The 22,949-nt window shown below is 39.7% G+C and overlaps 1 protein-coding gene across 1 annotated transcript; it reads right to left on the bottom strand.

Annotated features, from left to right (window-relative positions):
* Positions 1-2,949: 2,949 nt before the first annotated feature.
* On the bottom strand, positions 2,950-22,532 carry LOC108883858 (MAGUK p55 subfamily member 7). Its single transcript, XM_051070138.1, has 18 exons — positions 22,248-22,532; positions 21,568-21,602; positions 21,105-21,223; positions 20,578-20,655; positions 19,000-19,080; positions 16,013-16,147; positions 13,692-13,773; positions 13,453-13,538; positions 12,519-12,596; positions 11,650-11,846; positions 11,495-11,561; positions 10,767-10,824; positions 7,495-7,668; positions 5,626-5,706; positions 5,422-5,515; positions 5,126-5,234; positions 4,212-4,355; positions 2,950-3,279 (listed from the first exon to the last, which is right to left on the bottom strand). The coding sequence occupies exons 2-18, from the start codon at positions 21,590-21,592 to the stop codon at positions 3,049-3,051; spliced, it is 1,839 nt and encodes a 612-aa protein (XP_050926095.1). The 5' UTR covers positions 21,593-21,602; positions 22,248-22,532; the 3' UTR covers positions 2,950-3,048.
* Between the last annotated feature and the right edge of the window lie 417 nt (positions 22,533-22,949).

Below are 22,949 nucleotides of genomic sequence, written 5' to 3'. Positions count from 1 at the left end.
CATAATTCAACAGTATCAGTAGGGAGGCTCAGTTTCAATGATTTCAAAGCTGAAAAACACATGGACCAGAAGCATCCCCGTTAGGTGCAGTAAATTCTTCGCTCACATTCCTCAGCAGCGGTTGGAGAATGCTACATGCTATCACACACCATTTGCTCCTGTCCCTCTGTGATATGTTCACCGACTCAAGTGTTGATATTAGCTTGGGAACACACCTACATTTGGCAGCCAGGAGGCCTTGAAAAAACGCAGTGGAAGGAGATATATCTCTTTTTGTTTGGATAGTTTGGCACTCGTATACGTGTGTGTATGTGTGTGTGTGTGTGTGTGTGTGTGTGTGTGTGTCTTGAAGGTTCACGAACTCCAGGCCTATCCAAAGGGCCAAACATCTATCAAAAAGTGTTGGAGAAATTGATTTTTGTATCCTTAAATATCCTGAAAAGGTAAGTGAAGCCAAATTTAGATATTGCATTAATTATAATTTAATTCTTTAGATTTAAATCAGAGATCATTAATAAAGTTTTTCATGCTGTAACTGCTTTGCAACTTTTAAACAGAGGCCACTCTGGCCAAAGGAGTTAGTTAAAGCCCACGGATGCTTTAGAGCTGTGCTAATCTATGTTTTCATATTGAAAATGGAGCAAATGACTACGTGTAAAGTGTAAGGTGTTACTCATAATGACAAACCCACAGATAATTATCATTCTCACTCTCCCCTCAGCTCTTTAAAGAGTTCTAGTATCTTTTAGGTCATTGTTTTGGTTTTATGGCCCACAACTGCAATGTTTCGGTTAACACCAGCACCAAACACAAAACTGACAAGGTTAGTAACTAGCTTGTGAGCGTAGTTGAACATGTAGTAACTAAAGAAACAGGAGTAGGTGGAAGGCAAAAATAGAGAGTGAATACATTTGTCATGTGGTTTGAAGCATTACTCCTGATAGCTGCTAATGTTGCACCATGTCAGCTAGATGTGAAAATAGGCCACTGTTTGCAAAAGGATTCACCATAACAACTACAACGACATAACAACGACATTAGCCACTGTAAATTTCTGGTCATACCAGACCAATTAAAGCTGTAGCAACAAAATCCCAGAGTGTATTGAACTGAACTTTTACTGATTATGAATTCAAATTTTCATTTGGAAGAGGAAGGTTGAGTAATTCCTTTTTTTTTCCAAAGTTGTACTGGCTTTAACAGTTCAATATACGGAAAAGCAAATAGAAATCAGTAGATGACGCTTTAAATTGAAAAAACCTTGTAATGAACTAAAAACCTTTTCCCCTTCTTTTTTTACTGTAGGTCTATGTAATTAACTCCCATATACTTTCAGCATATGCTTAGTGTGTTGCTTGTTTAAAAGTTATGAATATCTCATGCAAAGACGAAGATATTGTTTAATGCCAGTCATATTTATTTTTACATACTTCCAATAGACAGTTACATGATTGAGCCAAATTATCCGAGACCAATTGACATCATAGTTCTGTGTAATGTTTGAAGTGGGAGCTGTAGTGAACATAAAATGGTGAGTTTTCATTGGATCACTCCTGTGTCTTTAATGGCATCGTTATGATCTCAGAGGGTGCCTGCAGATTCTCAGTGGCGTGATGAAATTATACTGCCACACTTTGGCTGAGGTTGGGCTTCAGGCCTGGCAGAAGTGCGAGTCTTGTCCTGACAGCCTGGTTTGTAGGTTTTGGTGACCAGGATATATGTAGACACACCAATGAGTGCATCTCCAACCCAATTCTCCATTCGTGTCACTGTCTTCCTGGTGTAGTCAGTTGTGTTTGACACTGACAATAAGCCCGCCAAAGGAAAATAAATGCCGGAGACTTGATGGTATGTTCTTTATCCCTGCTGCCTACACCACCATGTCGAGCCTCAGTTTGCTTTCACAGTAAGCTTTGTACGGTGGTAACTTTCTCTCTGTATGTAAGTCCCCTGAAAGCCATTACTGTCTCTCCACATCATGCTGCTCCCTCTTCCTCCCAAACACGACATGATAGACACATTAACACTCCTTCACACCCAATTGAGCACAGCAACCAAAAAGAGGAAGGAAACACTGCGAATGTAGAGGAATGCAGCCATTAAAAAGAATTAGATGAAGCAGCTTGTGTGGAGTAGAATCTGCACCCCACAGGCAGCTGTGATGCTCAAATATGAGTATTTGTTAATGTTGCTGCCAATTATATTTAATTGTCTCAATATGTTTTTGTAAAACAAAGAACGTTTCATGATTAATATTCTGTAATGAAGGTGATTTTCAGCATATGGTGCTTAGAAATACACAATTTCAAGCCTTAAAGAACTTCAACAACCAAGATACTACAAGGTTGATTACACTGATTGGAACTTGCACCAATGTTTAGAGTCTACATCTATGAAATGTACACAATAGATACACAATTCTACAACTTCTTCTTCTATGCTCTATAATTGACTGATATCTTGTTTGTGTCCCTGTTTTGTACAGCATAATGTTGGCAAAATGTCTCCCTGACTGCTCCTAATAATATTTCTCTGGTGTACATTACAGTTAATTGAAGTGCAGCAGCTGTCAGAATAATTACATGCTGATGTTTGCGACTTGGCAGGGAAGGATTACACTCAGCCACAAGCTCTGGAGAGTTTCCTTTTTCTTTTTTTTTTTTCTTCTTCTTCTTCTTCGTCCTGCAAGCCGACGTTATTTCAGCCAAATGCCAACAGAAAAACTGGCTCTGAGACAGACGGAGGGAGCGAGGGAGAGAGATGGATTCTGTTTGCCTAATTAGATACACGCTGAGGGACACTGTGGAAAACTGTGGTCATCACAGGACTTGGATGGAAATGGAAAAATATGTAAAATATGACAAAAATTCAACATCTAAGGTTCAAGGTGTTGAATTCTGACTTTATCTTACTTACAATTATAACATTAAATTTGTTCTGTTTTTGTGCGTTGTTTGTTTGGCATATTAATCATCTGAGCACAGACCTGTCAAAAATCATTATTAAGACAAATGTATTCATGTATTCTTTGTCCAAAAAGCTTAACATTCAAATCCAGCCAGTCAAATGCCCACAACTTCTGCGTGCTGTTGTTGGTGAGGAACAAATCCATTCTGCAGGAATCCATTGAACTTCTGCCTCCTCGATGCTCTCGAGGTCTGCCTTCAACTCCCTGAACGCCACAGCGATATCTCCGTTAACAATCACTTTGTCAAACAAGTGACCGTACTCCTTCTCCATGGTTTCAGCCGAGTCAATCATGTCCTCAAAATCCTCCTCCTGTAAAACGAAAACCCAACTGTAAATAAATGCTATTTTTATAGCTCTATTCAGCTCTTTTCATCGTTGATTCCTTTTATGAACCATCAAGCAAAAGAAGAAAATCTTCACAAGAAAGGTGATAAAAACAGATTTATCGTTAATGTGACAAATACTGATGATGGTATGCTAACGGAACAGCTAAAACCATATGGTGACAACAACATTCACAGAGAAGTTGTTTCACAGTAATCTGCACATACTGTAACATACGGAAGGATCCCCATGACCATACACTGACCAAGGCGTAACACGTCGTTACATGCTGAGAGTAAAGGATAAGAGGCCTTTTCACGCCAGCTGCAGTACAACTGTAAGATGTGCCTGAGCTCTCTTAAGGGCTGATCTGCTTGACACTGGGCAAACTCCAGCCATGCTGCAGAACAGGTGTGTGACCTTGTGGGTTTAATAAGGGCAATATGGGCAGCAAACATTGAGTGAGAGGCCAGATGGGGATTAGGAAAGTGACCCAGCATCTTTTAGTCCTGCAAAAACACATGTACCATTAAACATATGTGAGACACACTTCTTGTAAACCCCTCCCTCATTTAGTCATCATTTCAAAGTATTACATATACACACATGATGTCACCCTTCATCTTCCGGACAAGATGTACTCACCTATGTGTAAGTTATGGAGCAAGAAACCACCCACCAAGCAGCACTGTACCTCCCCCTGTCTCTTAAACGTCTCTTAAATGCAAACCACAGGGTCAACCATGTGTAAGGTGAGGTGTGTGTAAGCGAATTTAGGTGCGTATGTATCTGTGGGTTGGGTGGGTGTATTAAGGCCAGGGTGTTTGACCCCACACCACCCTGTATGTTACAAGACATGGATCAAGCACCTGACTTCACACACGTTACCCAGTGGAATGTGTTTATGTTTCTCTTACTGAAAAGATCCTGACTGGGTTTGTGTCCTCTTCGTCGCAGATGAATTTAGCTCGGCGTCTGGTGAGACGAAGCTCCTCGATACGCGGGGGTTTCACAAACACCACGTATGGTTTGAATTCAGATGTATACACATGCTTTATTTTCTGTAATGACAGAAACAGAAAGGGAAACAGTTAGGTGAAGGCAGGAGTATTTATAGTACAATAAGATGTCTAAACAATGTAGACACACATTAAAAGAATAAGAGTTTAGAAGATTGATCCTTTAGCCTGAAAACCATAATATTCCATAATGAGATGGAAGTGAAAACTTGCTACTACATGTTGAATAATCTTAAATGTTCCAACTGAAAAAGAAAGTTTTTTTTTAAGGGGATTGCAGCAAAATTGATGAGTTAAACAGCATCCTTGGTATGAATCATGAGGGATTTTACTTTCCAGACTGTAATGGTGCACATGCAATAATGTGCAACATATCAACAGCCTCCAGTAGAAATCCCATTTTTAAATCATTTTATTTATCTATTTTGCCTTGTATATTGCCCTTTTTATCAATTTTGGACTGTCCTCATGTACCACTGTACTTGTTACTGCTAACTCTCAGCTGTCGACCTGAAGAAGGTATCATGCTATATCAGGTATCAACAGGTTTCATTCTGTCCCTCCTCAGCATAGACGCCCTGACAAAAACAAGTAGCATGCGATCCCTCACTGGCTTCCCACCATACGAACACTGCCAATTGTGTTCAGTGGAGAGCCTGGCCAAGCAGGAAGCCCCACTGCCATTGTGAATGATTTACCAAGGAAGAATTCATTATTTTGGCTCCATTACTTCCTTCCTGGACACTGGTCCAAATTCAGTTGACTATGTAAACATGAATGTAATTCTCTTTTTTTGATAGCACAATACTTACACTAGGATGTGCATCCAGGAGACACACCTTGCCCTCAGCCATCACCCTGTGCACAGAGTCTAGACTTGTTCCATAGTAATGACCTTTGTATCTGCCATAGTCTATAAACCTAGAGGCAGAGAAAAACAGACATGAAAGCGAGTCAGACATCACAAAATGGTAATCAGACAGCAGTAGAAATGGTGGACATCACTCCTATGAAAAGGGTGAGGAAGTGTGAGAGCGAAACACAAGAAGGGTTATTTTTAACACCATGGGAAAGGAAACCTCAACAGCGACACCTGCTTCTACAGTACCTATGATTGAGAATGGCCTCTTCAAACATGTGAACTGATACAAAATGATAATCCACCCCTTCGTTCTCCTGCCTTCTCTTCTCACGTGTGGTGTCTGAAAGAGAACAGGGCGGGAGGCTGGAATTGGCTTCAGAAAGGTGAGAAAACATTTAGCGTGCAGGAGGAAAAAATGACAGTTGTGAAACCTGACGATGTCTGTCTTACACGGTACGGTGACGCCATAGCGGTCGGGGTCGGAGATCAGGAGCCTCCTCTTCAGTTCATTAACGCCAACGCCGCTGGGCCCTTAAGACAAAGATCAAAACACTGTGTTCTGTCTGTGGGTATTCATTCCCAATATCACTGTGTACTAATGTTTTCCTCATGACAAATCCAGCATCAAATGGGCTTAGTGATCTAGTGACACAGCTGTCTTTATCATCAGAGGAGGAGAGAGTCAGACAGACGGAGCTCTGATTTCATACTGATTTCAGTCTGAAAATGATTCTCCAACCAGCCTCGCTCTTTTTCTGTCTGTGTCTCTCTGTCGAAGGTTTACTGCTCCTATACCCTCTGGAAAATCCATAGCATCACATCTAAATGTGACATCTGCAAAGTCACACAGTATCAGTGTCATTATAGTGTAGGATGCACAGGATGATGCACACACACACACACACACACACACACACACACACACGCATGCACACACATACAATAGCATCTGGGATTTTCTTCTACTGCAGGTTTCTCCAGCCCCAGATTGCATCAGACTCTAATGGAGCACTGTCTGAAAGTAGGATTCCTGACATACCTGCCTTTTCCATCACTGCATTGCATGAGCTTGATACATTACAAAATATCAAGTTTATAGTCTCTCCATTCTTACACTGCTAATGTGTTTCACAGCTGCTCCACAGAACTGGAGAGGAGCATCACCAGGCTTATTCTGACCCTTTTTTTTTTCAAGAGTCACACGATATTCAGGGCTTAAAGTGGCTGACAGTCACTTTCACCAACTTTCCTGGGGTATAACTGAGTATTGTTTCATTCTAAGTGCGTATGCAATGCGAGCAAAAAAGGATATATTTCCAACCTGGTCAAACATTATCCAGCTGGTCCTGTTTTAGCGATCCAGGTTTTGGTTTTCCTGTCTATAACTCTCATTGCCAATAAGCTATATATTCTTAATGATGACCTCCGGTCAATGAAGAGCCTTCACAGCAGACAGTAAAACGTAATCCAGAGTCGGGGTAAGCTCCAACTCAATTAAAGAGGTCTAAATCTAAATCCAAGCTGTCTTAACTGTTCCAGTTTGATGATGGAGCACTTGGCTGACATTATGAGGGATCTTATTCACAATCCGCTCATCCCTCTCTCTCCATTCAACTATCATTTATCTCTTCTTTATCTGGTTTTGTTTTTGCACCTCTTCAGTTCATTGTGTTTCTCTCCTCTCTGCCTTCCAGTTTATATTTTCTTTTCCTCTTCGTCCATCTCTCCCCTTCTCTTCTTTCTTCTATTCCCCTCAGTCACAGATGACCTACAGTTGTATCGTAATATGACATTAAAAAGACCTTCGGCGGGGCTCAATGTAAAATTCCCTGGGGAGAGATATAGCTCAAAAATACATAGAGCAGGCCTGCAGGATTGGCAGAGAAGTGAATCTGGGGTGGGCTACTAGGTAACTTAAGAGAACACAATATATTCTGACTTGGAGTTTTTTGACAGTGTTTACGTGGGTCTGATGGGAAAGGATTGTTCTTGCACTCAGGAGTAGGAACATAAATCTTCATCAATGTATTACTTTTTCTTTTGATCAACAACAGCTTCAATAATACTGTCCTTTCAGTGAATGGGATCACGTTATTTTGATTTTTTTATGGACATAAAAAGGCAGCGGGGTAATACAAAACAGAATGCAACTGACCACTGTGTAAATATTAGCACAGTAACTACCATCTTCTAAACTTTGTATGTAGACTAATTTACAGCACTGGAACCTGTTAATAAGTATCTTGCATTGTGCTTTAAAAACAAACACAATATGGATACCTGCCTGTTTATGTGACTTTATGTTAAGTGTATACATACCAGCCAGAACGACCAGACGGTGTCTCTCCTTGGGATCTCTGTGATAAGGGATCACCTCTATGTAGGTAGGGGGCCGAAATGAGCCATGTACCCCTGCACTCCACCTCCTGGACCGAGCTGCTTCTCTGACCCAACTGCTCTTTCTACCAAGTCGGAAACTCCTTCTTAAACCAGCTGGGAAAGAGATAGAGAAGCCTTAAACTTTGAGTGAGTGAGAGTGAGTGTATTGGTGTGTGTGTCTGTGTTTTGCTGTGTATAAGTAAGTATACCAACCCAACTGTTAGATACATTACTGTAAACCTAGGAGGAAGATATCCTCATTGTGACAGCCATAAACCTACATTAATTGCTTTCTTTGGCCATTTGAACCCAGCACAATACAACACCTGATATGTGTGTTAGCAAACAATCTCGCACAAATTTACATATCCAGTAGATACAGAGCAACACTGCATTCATTTGAAGTCACCTGGTGAATATTCGTCTCTTACTCTTATTTTAGCTGTGTTTCTAGTCTCCATCAATTTCTGAGGGAAATATTTGGCTCATCTGCTGTTAAATGCCCCACTATGTTTAACAACCAGTTGCTAACTTTGCCTGTCTACCATTTGATGCATGGCAAATAATTGATACCTGTTACCTGCTGTAGCTGGGAATGAGGTTGATGAGAGCAAAGTTAAACAAAGCGCTAAAAGAGGCTGAAACAGGTTGTGCAGCCAAGGGGAACTCCAGAGTTCGACATTTGATCCGTTGCAATGCAAAAACATTGATCAGTACAAAACACATATTCATGTTGCTCCCTTAATTCAACCCAAGCTAGACAAACAGAAGGAAGAGGAATATTTATCTTGATGCAGGAACACTGAAACCAAGCCATGTCTATCCATCACAGTGATCTATTTGGTCCATTTCCCTTTTCTTTTGTTTTTTTTCAATCACAGTTTTGAGATAAAGTAATAGTTTTTTTTTTTTCAGGACTTAATTTACTTGACTTCCTTATCACATTGCTTCCCTTAGTGTTCTACCTGGACATCACTTGAATACAAGTGTGAAGACAAAAACTGTTACAAGCTACCCAAATGACAACGAGAAACGTGTCAGAAACAAGAGCTACAACAGGAGTGGGAGGCAGAACAGAGGAGTACAACACTATTTAAGAAACCATCTACATTGCCACCCCAAAATCTGGTGTCGAGCACTAGCCCAAATCTCAGTCACGAGACAACAACTCAGTCTGTCACGCGTGGCTTGTAGGCCGTCTGACATCCAGTGTCTGCCATGCGACTGTGGTCTGGCCTGGCTTGGCAGGCTTGCTCTCTTTCATGATGTTAACTGCAGTTAAGTGATGGTGCCAGGCTCTCTTTGACGTCAGCTGTAATTTCACTTTGTAAGCATATCTGTCCATTTCCTCTCTGGCCTTCATTCTAAGAAACATGGCACTATATATTTCAAACTTTTGTTTACATGGGATTTAAACTGATGATTTCACTCATACATGCGAAAGGGTGATACATACTGTATGAAACCAGTGTTATACAGCAAATGAGAAATTTTATTCTAAGCTGTTACTGAAAATGCTCTTCAGCGAAGAAAACCAGAATATTTTTAGAAATGCCACAAGATATTTCTGCCAACAGTATAAAGTGAGGGTGAGATGAAAGATAAGAGTGGTTACGTACTGGGCCTGAACCTTTCAAGTCAAAATTATAAGATATGAACCTTAACCTGCAGTGCAAAGGAGTGGACATTTGTCCTCCATAAATATTTTGGGAAATATGCTTATTCACTTTCTTGCCAAGAGAGGTGAGAACATTGATGTCACCCTATTACCTGTCCATTTAAGTGAAGGTGAAACAGAAGCTAAGGCAGCTTTAGCCTCTGAAAACAGATACATTTCTGAGTAAAGACAATCTTGGTTATTACAGGGATTTTAATTGGAACTTGACTAGACTAAATTAGACCTCAACATTCTTTGGAAAAGTAAAAAAGTTAATTTGCCAACACAAACACACACAGCTATGACACAAATTTTGCTAGCTACTACTCCCAAAGGTTAATTGTCAAATGTGAATATATCTGGTGGGCTGTGTTAGCTAGCAGGTCTATCAATGTAAATCTGTACACCCCTAAATTCAAAATGAATAATCAAAAATGTCAGGAAATGCAGGGGAAAATATATATATATATTTTTAAACAAGTTGTTTTGTTTTTTTTATCCATTTGTTATGTATCAAGAAAGCATGGCTCTGTCTGAAGGGGAGAAAAAACTGTCTAAGCAGTTTTAAAGCAGTTTAAAACATTATATTCTAACATTATATAAGTCTAAAAACAAGAATTTGGGATTTGTGTTTGGGTGTTGAGTGCTTCCCATCTGCTTCCAGTCTTGTTATGCTAATCTAAGCCAACTGGTTGCTGCCTTTAGCTTTATATTTAACAGACAGATATGATAGTTGTATAACTCTCAGCAAGAATGCAGAAACACATAATTGTAAAAAAGTCATGCTATTTTTTAATGAATAGATAAATAACTACAAACAGTATAAAAAACTTTGTTAGTGAAGGACAAGTGATTTCAAGCTATTATCTTGATTTTACCCTCTTTATCATGTCTTTACCTGTGTATCTATAATACTCCACTATGTCTCTTCTGTTTTATAAACTCTTCTTTGATTACACTTCATGCCGTCATTTGGTTGTGCAGCATCAATAAGGCTTTACATGCCAGACAAAGAGGAAATACAGAGTCTGAACCACGTCCTCAGGTGGAACCTGGCCTGAGATAAGATGAAATGCACATTATTAAATGCACATGACTCTTAGAACTGATATAATGCAACATCTGTAATTACCTTGCCTCATAGAGACGTAAGAAGCCTTTTTACAATCAGCCATAAGTGTACGCCCCCATATGAACATCCTGCACTGCTCTAATGCACACACGCAAATACACACAAGCACATCATATCCAATCCATGAGATCAAGACAAATGGGATAAATGGGAAGGCTAAAACCACATTTGCTGTTCTAGTCCTTCCCCCTAAATCTCCAAACCACAAAACTACATCATCATATGAACTGGTCTGTACTGTAAATATAACTGGGGTCTCCTTTCTTGCCGGTTTTTCTCCATCTGTTTTTCAATACATATTCAACATATGTGTGTTGTTGTGAGCTGTCATGTCCAATTTGCCCCAAGACGTATTGTCTTGTATCATACTGGTCCCTTTTCCAGTATCAGTGTGCTATGAGTGGAACAAGTCAAACATCTCACCAATGTGGATCCCTGTTATAGCTCCATAGTCTATGTCCTCCATGACTGGAAAAACAGGAAGAAAGAAGAGGAAAGAGTGAGGAAATCATGGACACAAACCACAGGGGGATGGTGTGTGTGTAGCTCTGAAATTTCATACTCCAAGTATTAACATATGTTCTGACCCAAATGTCCTAATATTTTGCTTTGGAAATTCTAATAATAGTTTTATTTAGAAATAATATCCACAGTTTAGAAATATTAATAACTACCTTAGTTTTATAAAGTGATTGCTAGTGAAAAACTAAAGCACATTGTAGGAGGCCTGATACTTTAAACCTGTGTGGTTACAACGGAGGAACATTCTCTCCATTTTGGAAATGTGATGCACAGAGAGTTACATGATTATTATCTTTGGATAACGCAACTCTTAAAAATCTTTAAAAACCCCAAACCAAAACCTAAAATATACACGTGTATTATATCAAGTCAATTATTCTGACGGTGAATTTTCAAAAGTAAATTTAAACAGACAATGCCTTCCCCCTCATCTGTGGAGCATGTGGAGAAAACAAGAGTAGTGAGTACAACAGGAGGGCAGCAGAGCTCACCCATGACCTTGACCATGGCCTTCAGACGTGACCTGTCACCTCCCAGCTTAGCACTGGAGGGGTTTTAATGTGTTTATTGGAAAGTGTTAAAAGATTTTTATTCTCTTCAGGTGTGGTGCGTTTATGGACAAACACTGGCTCCGCACCTGGTCGTTTAACTTGCCGAGGCCTGAACAGGGCTCTGGGCCGTTGTAGTGCAACTCTCCTGTAAGAAGCCAGATCAAACAAGGCTGAAACAGGAACAGGATTTTATTAAAATGACATTCAGGTATTATAAGCAGAAAAAAGACCACCTTTCATGTAGCTGCTGTGAAGGGATGAGCCCTGCCCGACTGTTGCTGTTCCCATAGTGACAGGCCTGCCACCAGGTGTCATCCTCCGTGCTGACAATCCGGAGGATGTCGCCCCTTTTGAAGGAAACTGCTGCATCCTTGCACGGGACAGACGGATCTTCATTTGGGTCATAGTCAAAAAGAACCCGTACAAAGAGCTGAGGAAAGAAAATCATCACCTTTTTTTAGCTGTCAAACAGATTGGAGCCAAAGGAAAAAGACATGTTCCAATTTATTCATATTTCTGTTTCTGTTTTTCTACTGCAGCTTCATGAACTCCTATATCCTGGCCATGGACATCTTTGTCTAGTGTTTCTTCACATATGTTGCTGTAATTTTTGAGAAATGACCACAATCACAGAAAATAATTTGTCTTAATCCATTGCAAATGCTCGCTGCTCTAACAGTTTCCAGCTTGGACATCCACTCCATGTATGTGGTGGCAGTGATCTATGATTCTCTCTAAACAATGAGGGTTGTGGAACTTGAAATTTTCCACATAAGGTGTATAGATTTATTGTTAATATTAAATTGAGTAGATTAGGCTTAACAGATATATCAAGTGTTTAAATGACAAAAAGCTGAAAATTGTAATGAAGCTGGTCAGTGACTTATCCTTGACTGTCTGATCTGAATTTACTTCTTGACAACCACACTGCTGTAGTGACAGCACTGTGGCAAAAACACAAACTATAACCAAAGACACAAGAGACCACTGATTTCATCTCTCCTTACTGAAAACAGGTGGGCAGCTTTCCCCATGCGGCCAGATTGCATGCTAACGTAAAAACACATAGCACGGGAATATGTTTAGTTAATGTTAACTGTACCTTCTTCTTATTTGAAGACATTTCTTCCTTGGGGGAGGCAGGAATGATCTTGAATGTAATGTCACCCTGAGAACAAGCCTGTGCAAGAGCAGTGACATTAAAGAAATTGTTTGATACTGTGGGGAACCATCATTTAATTCTCTAAAAGATTATGAGAAAACCGATTCTCATGTCTTTATGCTAAATATGAAGCTAAAGCCAGCAGCCAGTTAATGTGGCATTAAGACTGGAAGTAGGTGAAACCTGCTAAAATCAGCTAAAAAAGAGAGAAAAAACTTAGCACCTTTACAGCTCACACAGTAATATGTACATCTCATTTATTATCTGTCCAATAGAGGAAAAAAATGTAATATAAAATAATCTTCAGGAAAAAAAGACTTTTGTCAGATTTTTCTTTTTTAGATAGCTAGTTTCATATTCTTGTAAAGGAGAGGGCTGAATCATCTACATTTATCTCACTGTCAACAAAGCCAATAAAAAAACCAAGACCAAGAATTATAAATACTTATTCTTCTACTACTCTACTATTCTGATAAAGCTTATTTCTCTGCGTCACTTAGCTCCATTGTTGTCATTGAGCCACACCATTGCACTGGGTAACATGTTTCTGCATTACCATGAACCTGGGCACTACAGTTTGATTTGATTCATTTCCAACTATGCCGTCCTGCTGCTGTAAATAGTCAACAGCAAACCAAATGTGCATCTGCATCAGGAAATAGTCTCAGCCAAATGTACTATTTACTCCTGTTTGAGTACTGTTTACCAAAAACTACAGTGCCCTGTGCTTTTATATAATTACAGAACCCTTTTAAAAATGATGCTCTATATTTGGGAGCTGTTGATGAGAGCAGAAGTAGAGGAGGAAACAGAAACATCCAATGAGAAGGCAATAAAGCAAACAGTGTGACTGAACAGCAGAGGTGAGACTAACCAGTAGAGGAAGGATTTCCTTTGGCTTCCTGTTTTCCAGTGAGACTCCATTCACCTCTTTCAGCTCATCGCCTTCATGGATCAAGCCTTCAAAGTGTTGGAAATACATATGGAAAATTGTACCACATGCTCTTCTCTGTAACATGTACATTTACTAACTACCACCACAGTGTTACTGCAACATAATGTAAAGGTTCAGGACTGGACACAGTCGTGATAACTGAGAGCTTATCAGCTTACCGCTTTTATCAGCTGCACCTCCTCTCATGATCCTCGCCACCACTATAGCCCCAGTGGCTTTATCCCTCTTAATTGTTGCCCCCTTGCGGATGGTGATTAGTGAATGAAAAAATGATGGACAAAGAGAAGAGCACATGCACAGAGGCAAAGAGGTCAAGTGATGGAGAGTGAAAATAACATGTTGATTTTATTACAGCCCAGACAAGCTTCTTATTTAGAGTCACTTCATTCTAGTGAAGGTTATTTGTATCAGGACGGGACCATTTAGCCAGCTGCCTTCATGTAACACACAAAGCGCAGGAAAAGGTTATCCAAATCAGCATTATTTTCAACAGATGTTACTGATGTGGAGCAAATCGCAATGGAAAGAGCATCTTATGTAGCTGACTACAATCAGCTCACGCTCGGGTGTAACCCCTGTTGTCTGGAAAACGGGAACATGCTGGATCGATCAAAGAGACCATGTCAGCAAAAGGTCAGTCCCCTTCCAATCTAGTTTTGGGATCAATACAAAAGTATGTTTTTTATTATTGGTCCTAAGCACATTCCCCTTTGAAAGCTCAACCGGTAACACGTAAGGATACACGCGCTGCAAAAAATGTCCATCATCAAGTTAATTATTCTCATATTTATTCTAAAATCATATGTTTTTAAAGAAAGATTAAACTCATCCTTGCCCTGGGGTTTTGTTTTTTAGTTTGTGGGATATATAAACCTGTCAACCGATATCAATGAATTTTGGTAAAAAGTGAGGCCACGGGCTAAGAAACAAATGCTTTGTTTTTTATGTGGATCCAGGGATTGTTTTTAAGGAATTTAAACTTTGCATGTGAGAGCATTATCAAACATTTCTGCTATTTTCTAATGAACTACTGGGCCTACTTGAATGGAAAGAATCTGGCACATGTACGACATAGCTGTCCATCACTATATGTATTTAATGGAGATTTTTATCCAGATGCAAATTTTTTTAAAAATTGAACTTTTTTTATTGTTAAAATAACAAATTTAGAGGATTTTGCGGCTTTGGCAGAGACATGTGCTCCTTGTAGTTTCATTAGTTTTCAGTCCAGTTTCACTTGATCCAGGAAATTTCCAGAAATAAGTGACAATGGCCTGGAACAAGGTGGAATTAGGCAGATCATTCCGGTAGTATCAAGAAAATGAGTCATGATTAAAGACCTTGAAACAGGTTGATTTACATCAGAAACAGAAAAGAAATTATCCCAATCCCTTTAAATGCACAGTACTGCTTTAAAGGGCTTCATTAAAGGGCATATTTTTGTAATGCATACACTGCACATGTTTACACACCACACACACACACATATACACAACATTGCTGAAACTATGTTGTGCGTCACAGCAGATATATGGCAACAAAGATGTGGAAGAATTGACTCTGTATATTACTGATTGAAGAAAGCAAGCAGCAGCCCAGAGGCAAAGGTGATCCAGGCAGCTGCAGGAACCTTTTCTTATGTTTGCTGTCAGTCCAGCTTTCATTCTGCTACGCCTTGGCATACATGGCTTCAGAGAAAAATTCAGCTTTGACTCTCTTGGATATGTGTATTCCTTTGAACTGCCTGCATATGTGGCTGGACAAATTACAAATCTTTAAGTGCAGTTGCCCTGTTACATGGTTGTCTTGACTTAAATACTTTTTTGTGTTTAATTTGTGTGCATTGTGAGGCCAGGTAGACCAAATTAGAAACATGCTTACATGTAGCAAAGTACAGCTGTCCTTTCAGAGCCATTATAAGAATGCTCATGGGTAGTGTGAAAAATGTACAATATTTCAGTATGGTCAGGGCAAACTGCCACTTCATGGTCATTATTATTGACATTAGGAAGCATTAAAGGCTGAATATTTCTTCAGTGTGTGAAGCACTTTTATTTATTTATTTATTTTAAACTAAGACATGCTCTCTTCCTGAGAGTTAGCTGAGAGGACTGATGCTACTCTGATGTGTGTATGTTGTGTGTGTAGGATAAATATGCAGTTAGAGCCATTAGCTTAGATTAGAATAAAGACTAGAAATAGAAAGACTAGAAAGCTAGCCTGGCTATGTCCATTAAAAAAAAAATCTGCCCTCCAACACCTCTAAAGCTTATTACTGTAATAAACACATTACAGTATATGTCTACATGTAAAAATCTTTGGACAGTTTGTCTGTCTGTTTTAAGCTAAGGCATGAGAGTGCATCAATCTTCTCATCAACGAAGTTTAAGTGGATTTCCCAAAACGTCAAACAATTCAAACAGTAGATTTTTCTTTATTTTTACCTTTAACTTTTAAACACAAAGACATGTTTACTGACCAGGGGTTCTTTGGTTTTGACCAGACTGACGATTTTGACTGAATCCTCGTCCTCCTCCAGTACATCATCAGGTACTGGTGGCAGAGTAGGCTCGAAGTCTCTCTGAGCTACGGCGTCATGGACAGACAGGAGACTCTGTGAGAGAAACAGAAGTACAGTGGCTGCTCTGGATTCAGGTATGTCATTTTGAACTGTAGCTGCTGTGAGTGAATGTGTTACTGGGACAAGTCTCTTCTAATGCATCTTACTTTGTATGGAAAAAATAGTGCTGGCTAAGGTCAGCAGTATGCTCCAAACAAAATGGAAAGTGCCATGTTTGGCTGTCAAGCTGCTTTCCAATTCAGCATTGTCTTGCCAGTGTAACCACTGCAGAAGTCTGTTCATTTAATGTCATCTACTTCCAATGAAGGCATGCTGTTGAACTACTGTCGCTGCAGTTTTACCAGCACAGATTTAGACCAACATTTTCAAAACCAACTGGTTAGGTTAGAGAGAGTTAAATGTAGCTGTGAGGTTTAAAAACCTTTTTGGTATCAAACAAAAATGCCACCAATCCCTGATGATTCCTTTAAAGGGTGCCTTGGTAGTGAATGAGACTGTGCAAAAATTCTAACAAGTCTGGCTGGCCTGCCTGCATTCACTACAGTGACTGAATCCAAATACAGCACTTTCTTTTTGGTTGCAAACCTTCAATTTTGTCCGTGCCAACATGCCAAATTTGATTTAGTTTGGAATGTTCTGCCAGCCTGCGGGCCACCTGAGCACAACCCCCCACATCACTAACAGTCCCTCTGCCTGCAGTTGTACTGGCCCTGCTCAAACATCACAGATGTCTAAGAAAAAAAGCTCTTTCTCCAGTGCAGGACTGTGAATTGATCGATGAGTCACTATCAATGCCCAGACAGTTCATTCGAGTTCACTTATTGTTAACTTTGGCAGTGTGAAAACCCCAGGTTTGTTTGCAGAAAAACAATATTCTGGACAAATGTTAGTCTCTTCTCTGAGACTACACACAGTCCTATTCCAAAGAAAGGGAATTTACTGTAATAAGAAAGAATGAGAAGAGGGGAAACATCTGCTCATCAACTTAATTTTAACAATCAGCCAATCCATCTGTCAGTTAGTCTACTTGTTATCCCCGCGTCCATCAACAGTTGCTCTGCTCAGAAGCTGCCAACGCGTGAGCAATGTGTCTCTGGCCACTTTCAGAGACAGGTTTTCAAAAAACAAACATTCATTTACAGAATATTATACCCAGTGTCTCTCATAAGTATGTGTGAGCTCCTGCGTTTGGGCCAAGAACAAACAGGTCATTAAGACTGTTTAAACAAACCTGTTAGTTCTTGTCTGGCTTTAGCTCCTCATTAAGAATAGCCACAAATTCTGCAGCTCACTGGAAAACCATACGCAGTGTGTATGTGTGTGTCTGAAATATGACTGTCAGCAGATCTGAAATAAGGAAACATGCATTTGAGTAGTCTGGACCTCTACATGAGTGAACACTAATAAACATAACTAAGGGAGTAGATTAGTAGCAATGCCAGTGTGGTTAATAGATGTCAGCACCTCTGAGCGAGCAGAATGATGAGGTGAAATCAATTTAAATAAAATTTACAGTTGGATTAATTTGTCACTTTGTGTGACCCATATAAGAGGCAACTGTAGGAAACAAAATGCTGTAAGCCTTTTGATGTGTGAGTAAGCGCCAGCATTCAGTTGCCCAAGCAGCTTCAGAATAGGTGAGGTGAAGCATGACTGCATGGAAATTAGCCTCTTGGATTACACTTCTAGCATTAGCTATGTTAAGAAAAATGACTGAACATGTAACTGCACAACTCATAAGTGGGGTTCTTTTATTGTTAATGATCCTTTTAGATAGGGGCACTAGAGTGGAAGGCAGCAAAACAAAATCTTCTGACTGGGTCATATTCTTGCTTCATAAATGGTCCCTGTGAATGCCAATTATAGGATATGCTTCAGTGATAGACAAATAGGGTTTAGGAATTGTTTATGTGTGTGTGCGGTAATGTTACAGAGATGAAGAACTCTCTTAAGGGAAAAGTTCAACATGTTAGGAAAGTATGTTTAATGGCTTTCTTGCTGAGAGTTAGATGAGAAACTTGATGTCACTGTCATATGGTGTGTTACATATGAAGCTAGAGCTAGATGTTTGTTTTTTTTAGCATAGGATAAAGATTGAAAATAGGGGGTAACAGCTAGCCTAGCTAAGTCCAAAGGTAACAGAATCAGACAAATAGTACCCTATAGCTCACACATTATATTTTGTTTAATCAATACAAAACACTGATATGTAAAAACAAAATAATGTAGTGTCATGGGGGGTTAGGTGGATTGTTTAGGGCAAAGAGAAACTAGCTATCTCCCCCTTCTCCAACTCTTTGTGCTAAGCTAGGCTAAAGGTCCCCTGTAGTTTCACATTAAATGGACATATATGAGATCAGTATTGATCTTCACTGCTAACTCTAACTCAAAAAAGTGAACTGGAAATAGAGGCAGCTTGTCCTGGAACAACTGAGGTATAACGTGTTAATGGTGAGCTTTAGAGATGCCGGTAGCCAGATTTTTTTTTTCTAATATTAGACTATCTAGCTAGCTTCACATTTAATGGTTTGAGTTAATACAAAGACTGGACACATGAGGGAACAGCTACCTTTATATCTCATTTGTTTCATTAATACAAAAACGTGACAAAGTCAAATAGCAGTTTTAAGGGGAGACCCCTGACAAGCAGGCTAGCTGCTGCCCTCTATTTCTAGCCTTTGTGCTAAGCTAAGCTATCTTCTATGCTACCTCTCAGCAAGAAAGCAAATAAGTGGATGTTGAACACTTTCTTTTAAGAGTAGTTTGTTCCCTTGGTAGAAATGATGTGTTTTGACTGGACAAAGGACTTGGCCAAGGAGGTTTTAGGTCAATACACACGTGTGAAGCTACAGGTGCACATCACCATGGAAGGAAATACTCTTCACCTTAAAGTGGGGTTTGGAAAAGAGGGAAACCAGTTCTTTGGCTTCGTCTCTCCAGCCTTGGTATATCAGCTCCTCCGCCAACTGGAAGCAGAGAGAAAGAGAAGGAAAGACAGGACATATTTTTTATAATTAGAGGTATACAAATAGAGAGGTTTGCTCTAGTCTACACTGCACCAGCCAAGACAGGCAGAAAAAATCAGCAAGAAAGGGTTAGTTAAATTTAACTTATATCTGATTCAGACTGCAGTGACACATCATCAGTACCCTTATTATTTCTTATGACCTGCACTTTCATATTTCCCTGTTTGCTTCCAACTTGCTTTTCTTCCCTTGATGTTAACTATTTGTCTGTGTGCCTGTTTTGGTTTTGTGTCTTTTAGCCACTGTTGGAAAAAAAAAAAAAAATCTCCTGAATGTTCAAGGCTACACGACAGCTGCGGCGACAGCTCAAACAGAGCAGCCTTGACCGTCAGCAGCAAGTGGAGAGGCGGCGAGTGACTGTGTGCAGTCGCCCGTCTTGTCAAGCATATTACTGTAATGACTTCTACTGCTTCAAGATGTCGAGGCACACTCCAGAGACACAATGCATGAAGGTCATTAGTTTCCACTGTGAGCAAACAGAAGCCTCTCTGAGGGGAAACAGACCCAGGGTTTGGCCCTTCCAGTAGGTCCTGATGATTTAAGCCAGGCGGAGAGTGGCTGTCGAACCAAATCTGAAGCAAAGGCAGTGAAGGGAAGGAGATGGAGAGAAGTATAAGGGAGAGGGTAGGGGTAGATAGACATTATGGAAACATGGCAGGACTTACACTACGTATGGTATAGGGAGAAGATAAAGCAAAGAAAACGAAGAGCAAAGAGAAAGAATACAGGAAATGGGAAGAATAGAGATAATGGAAGGGGAGTGTGGTTTGGTGATGGAGGGGAGAGAAGATGGAAGCATAGAGTAAGGGAAAAGTGTAAAAAGAACATCCTTGTTTTGCACTTTGTCCAGGAACAACAGAGGGAAAATCAGGAAATGAGGGTGGGAGATGATTAAAATGGAACAAAGGAGGTAGGGGAATGAGTAAAAATAAAGGAACGATTGGTTGGTGACAGGAGCGAAGAGGACTTGTATATGAAATATGAATCGCATCTGAAGGGGATAGAGACTGGCCGTGCCATTTTGAGTCGCAGCTGTGGTGGGAGTACTCTCTGTCACTTCATCTTAAATCTGAAATTAATTGTATTCCTCCCGCCTGAAACATTAGACTACACACAAAATGGTTTTAGCAGCCTTTTGCTCGGCTCTGTCCTCAGTGACCTAACTGCTGGCAAACAGATACAGAACGATATCTGCTTTAAAACGTTGCCTTTCAAACGATAACATCTGAGGTGACAGAGTTTTGAGACAACATTTCATAACTCAGCGCACATAAGAGGGAATGTACGTTTCACTCGTGCCTCTGTGTGACAGGAAAGTCATCTGTGTAACAGAGGAAACGGTTTCAACAATGAAAAATCTTCCCCGTTCCCTCTGCTGTCAAACTGTCATCCTCTGCGGTGTCTATCTGCAAAAGATGTTTGGAGAGAGTTGCTTACATCTGAGGCCAGACTTGCTGCGTGTTCTTGGACGGGGATGGGGCTTCGCTTCTCAAAACGCTTCAGCCGCTCGTGGATCTGTCAAATCAGTAAAGTATCATAATAAAGGTTCTCTCTGCAGTAAAAAGGCACTTACTGCAGCTTCCACTGTTAGTACTAATCCAAACACTGCTTCTCCTGCTACTACTGACATTAATCAGAAGAAAAAGAAACAGGAAATACCCAATTGGATTAATTATTTTGGTTTTGAATAAAATATTATTTATTCAAAGATCTGTTATGTCACCAGGGCTAGAACACAACCCATAAAAAATTCTGAGGAAATGTCAACATTTATTGCAGTGAATCATTTTAAGTGAAACTGAGTATTTTCATATTTATACTACTAGACTGGTACTATATACTGTGATATTGTACTTTTACTTTGAAAAGTGGGACTAGTGGGACAAGTCAAAGAATATCAGATGTAACCTAAATAATTGGAAGTAAACAATCAGAAATCATTGTAGCGTTAAGTGTGTCTTCACCTTGAAGAGCAGGTGAAGCTTCTTCTCCATCAACATGCTGTGGAGGAACCTGTAGTCCTCCTCTCTGTCTGTATGAGACTCTGTTCCAGACATCACTGATGATAGCAGCCTGCACACACCTGGAAGAGGAAGAAGAGAAGGAGGACACTCCCACACGTAAAAATGCACACATCACATCAATGAGCAGTCCACCTGCATCTGTCAGAACCTATTTTGGGGATTATGAGTTAAGATCAAGGACCCAAAGAAAGAGGTCAAAGGTTAAATTGAGGGTGTGATGAAAAACCTCCCATAGGGGAGCCTTTTTAAAGAGTCATTGTTACAGTGTTTATTTTCCAGTTATCTAAACATTTTATCCATGAGGGCTGGAAAAGGAAGTTGGAAAAGAAAAGAAAAACATGTTGTGTTCATATTGACTATCATGAGCACGTATAACCTGTGATCCCTGTCAATGTAACTGTACCTCTGTGTTCTGTTCGGCTCAGCATCCTCCTCGCTCTGAAAAAAGACATATGGATAAATTTATACTCATATAACTACCTGCACTTCAGATTTCCTTTGTTTTTAACAGTTGAGAGAGTGTGACAAAATGAAAGAGAAATTATTAGACAAAGAAAAGAAATATGTTTCTGACAAGGTATGTAAAAAATTGTATGTGAGATTTTACTGCCCCCTAATGCTGGTATGAGATGTTTCAGCATTAGGGTAATGTACTGTTCAACTATGGTCATGACACTAAATTATGAAATCAGTCAGAGTTGTTTTTTCTTTATGACAGTAACAATCTGTTTGGTCAGTATCACTTTAGTAAAATTTCATCAAACAAAAGATGAAAACATAACTCATACTACAGGATAAATACTGGATGTCCTCTGCTCAGAAAGAATTTATTTTTACCCATTCACATGTTATGATTTTGATCAGTTTAAGATAACAAAGCCATGGTATTTAAATGTACACATTTCCATTTAAAAGCTCAATCAGTTCACCAAAAATACAATTCTTAGATTATAGAATCTAGGTCTGTTTCAGTGGCTAGAGGACTATATACACTATAATGAACAAGTTTGGACTAAGACACCTATTTCCATGCTGGCAACTTTTAAGTAAAGGAAATCTTTTAAAAATAAAAATTGCACTCACCAGAAACTGTCCATTGCATTAGGTCCAGCTCAGGCAGACCATATTGCTTAATATCTAAAGAGTAAGAGCTGCATTTGAACATCCACTTGTAGAGAGACGTTGTTTAGTGTTCGACTGGCCAGATGGTAAAAGAGACTGTCTCTAATTCAGTCAATACATGTCAGGCCTGACCTAAATCAAGCCAGCAGGCAATCAATACAGCAATCAAAGAGCATGGGGCATAATGTTAGGTTCACAGTTGACTATCCACATATGACAGTCACTGTAGACAGTTATTCACACAGATTTAATTGAATGCATTGACAGCAATTGCATCCTTTCAGTGCCATTTTCTTTGTTCTATTTAAAATACCAATTTAATACCTCTCTGCCCAGTTATAGAATACATGGATGTTCTGGGTAAATGATAATAAGATCAAGATACTTGTTAGTGGGACTGCATCAGCCTCAACCATCACATGGCATGAAATTTGGGGTAAATCAAATGCCCCTCACATTAGCCTATACAGTGGATTCAAGCCTGCTTTCGCTCAGGGGCATGACCCTGTGCAAAAACATGTAACAAAGTCAAAGGCAATGAATAATTACCTAGTACAGGAGCTGCTCAGTATTCTGACCTCTGACCTCTCTGTGGTCAACTGAGAATTGCAAGAATGAAAGACAACTAAATATAACACGATCATATGCTCTGGATTAATTTCA

Source organism: Lates calcarifer, linkage group LG4 (assembly GCF_001640805.2).
Source record: "Lates calcarifer isolate ASB-BC8 linkage group LG4, TLL_Latcal_v3, whole genome shotgun sequence".
NCBI classification, from domain to species: Eukaryota; Metazoa; Chordata; class Actinopteri; family Centropomidae; genus Lates; species Lates calcarifer.
Note: the sequence above shows the minus strand (reverse complement) of the source record. Positions and strands in the feature narration are given on the sequence as shown.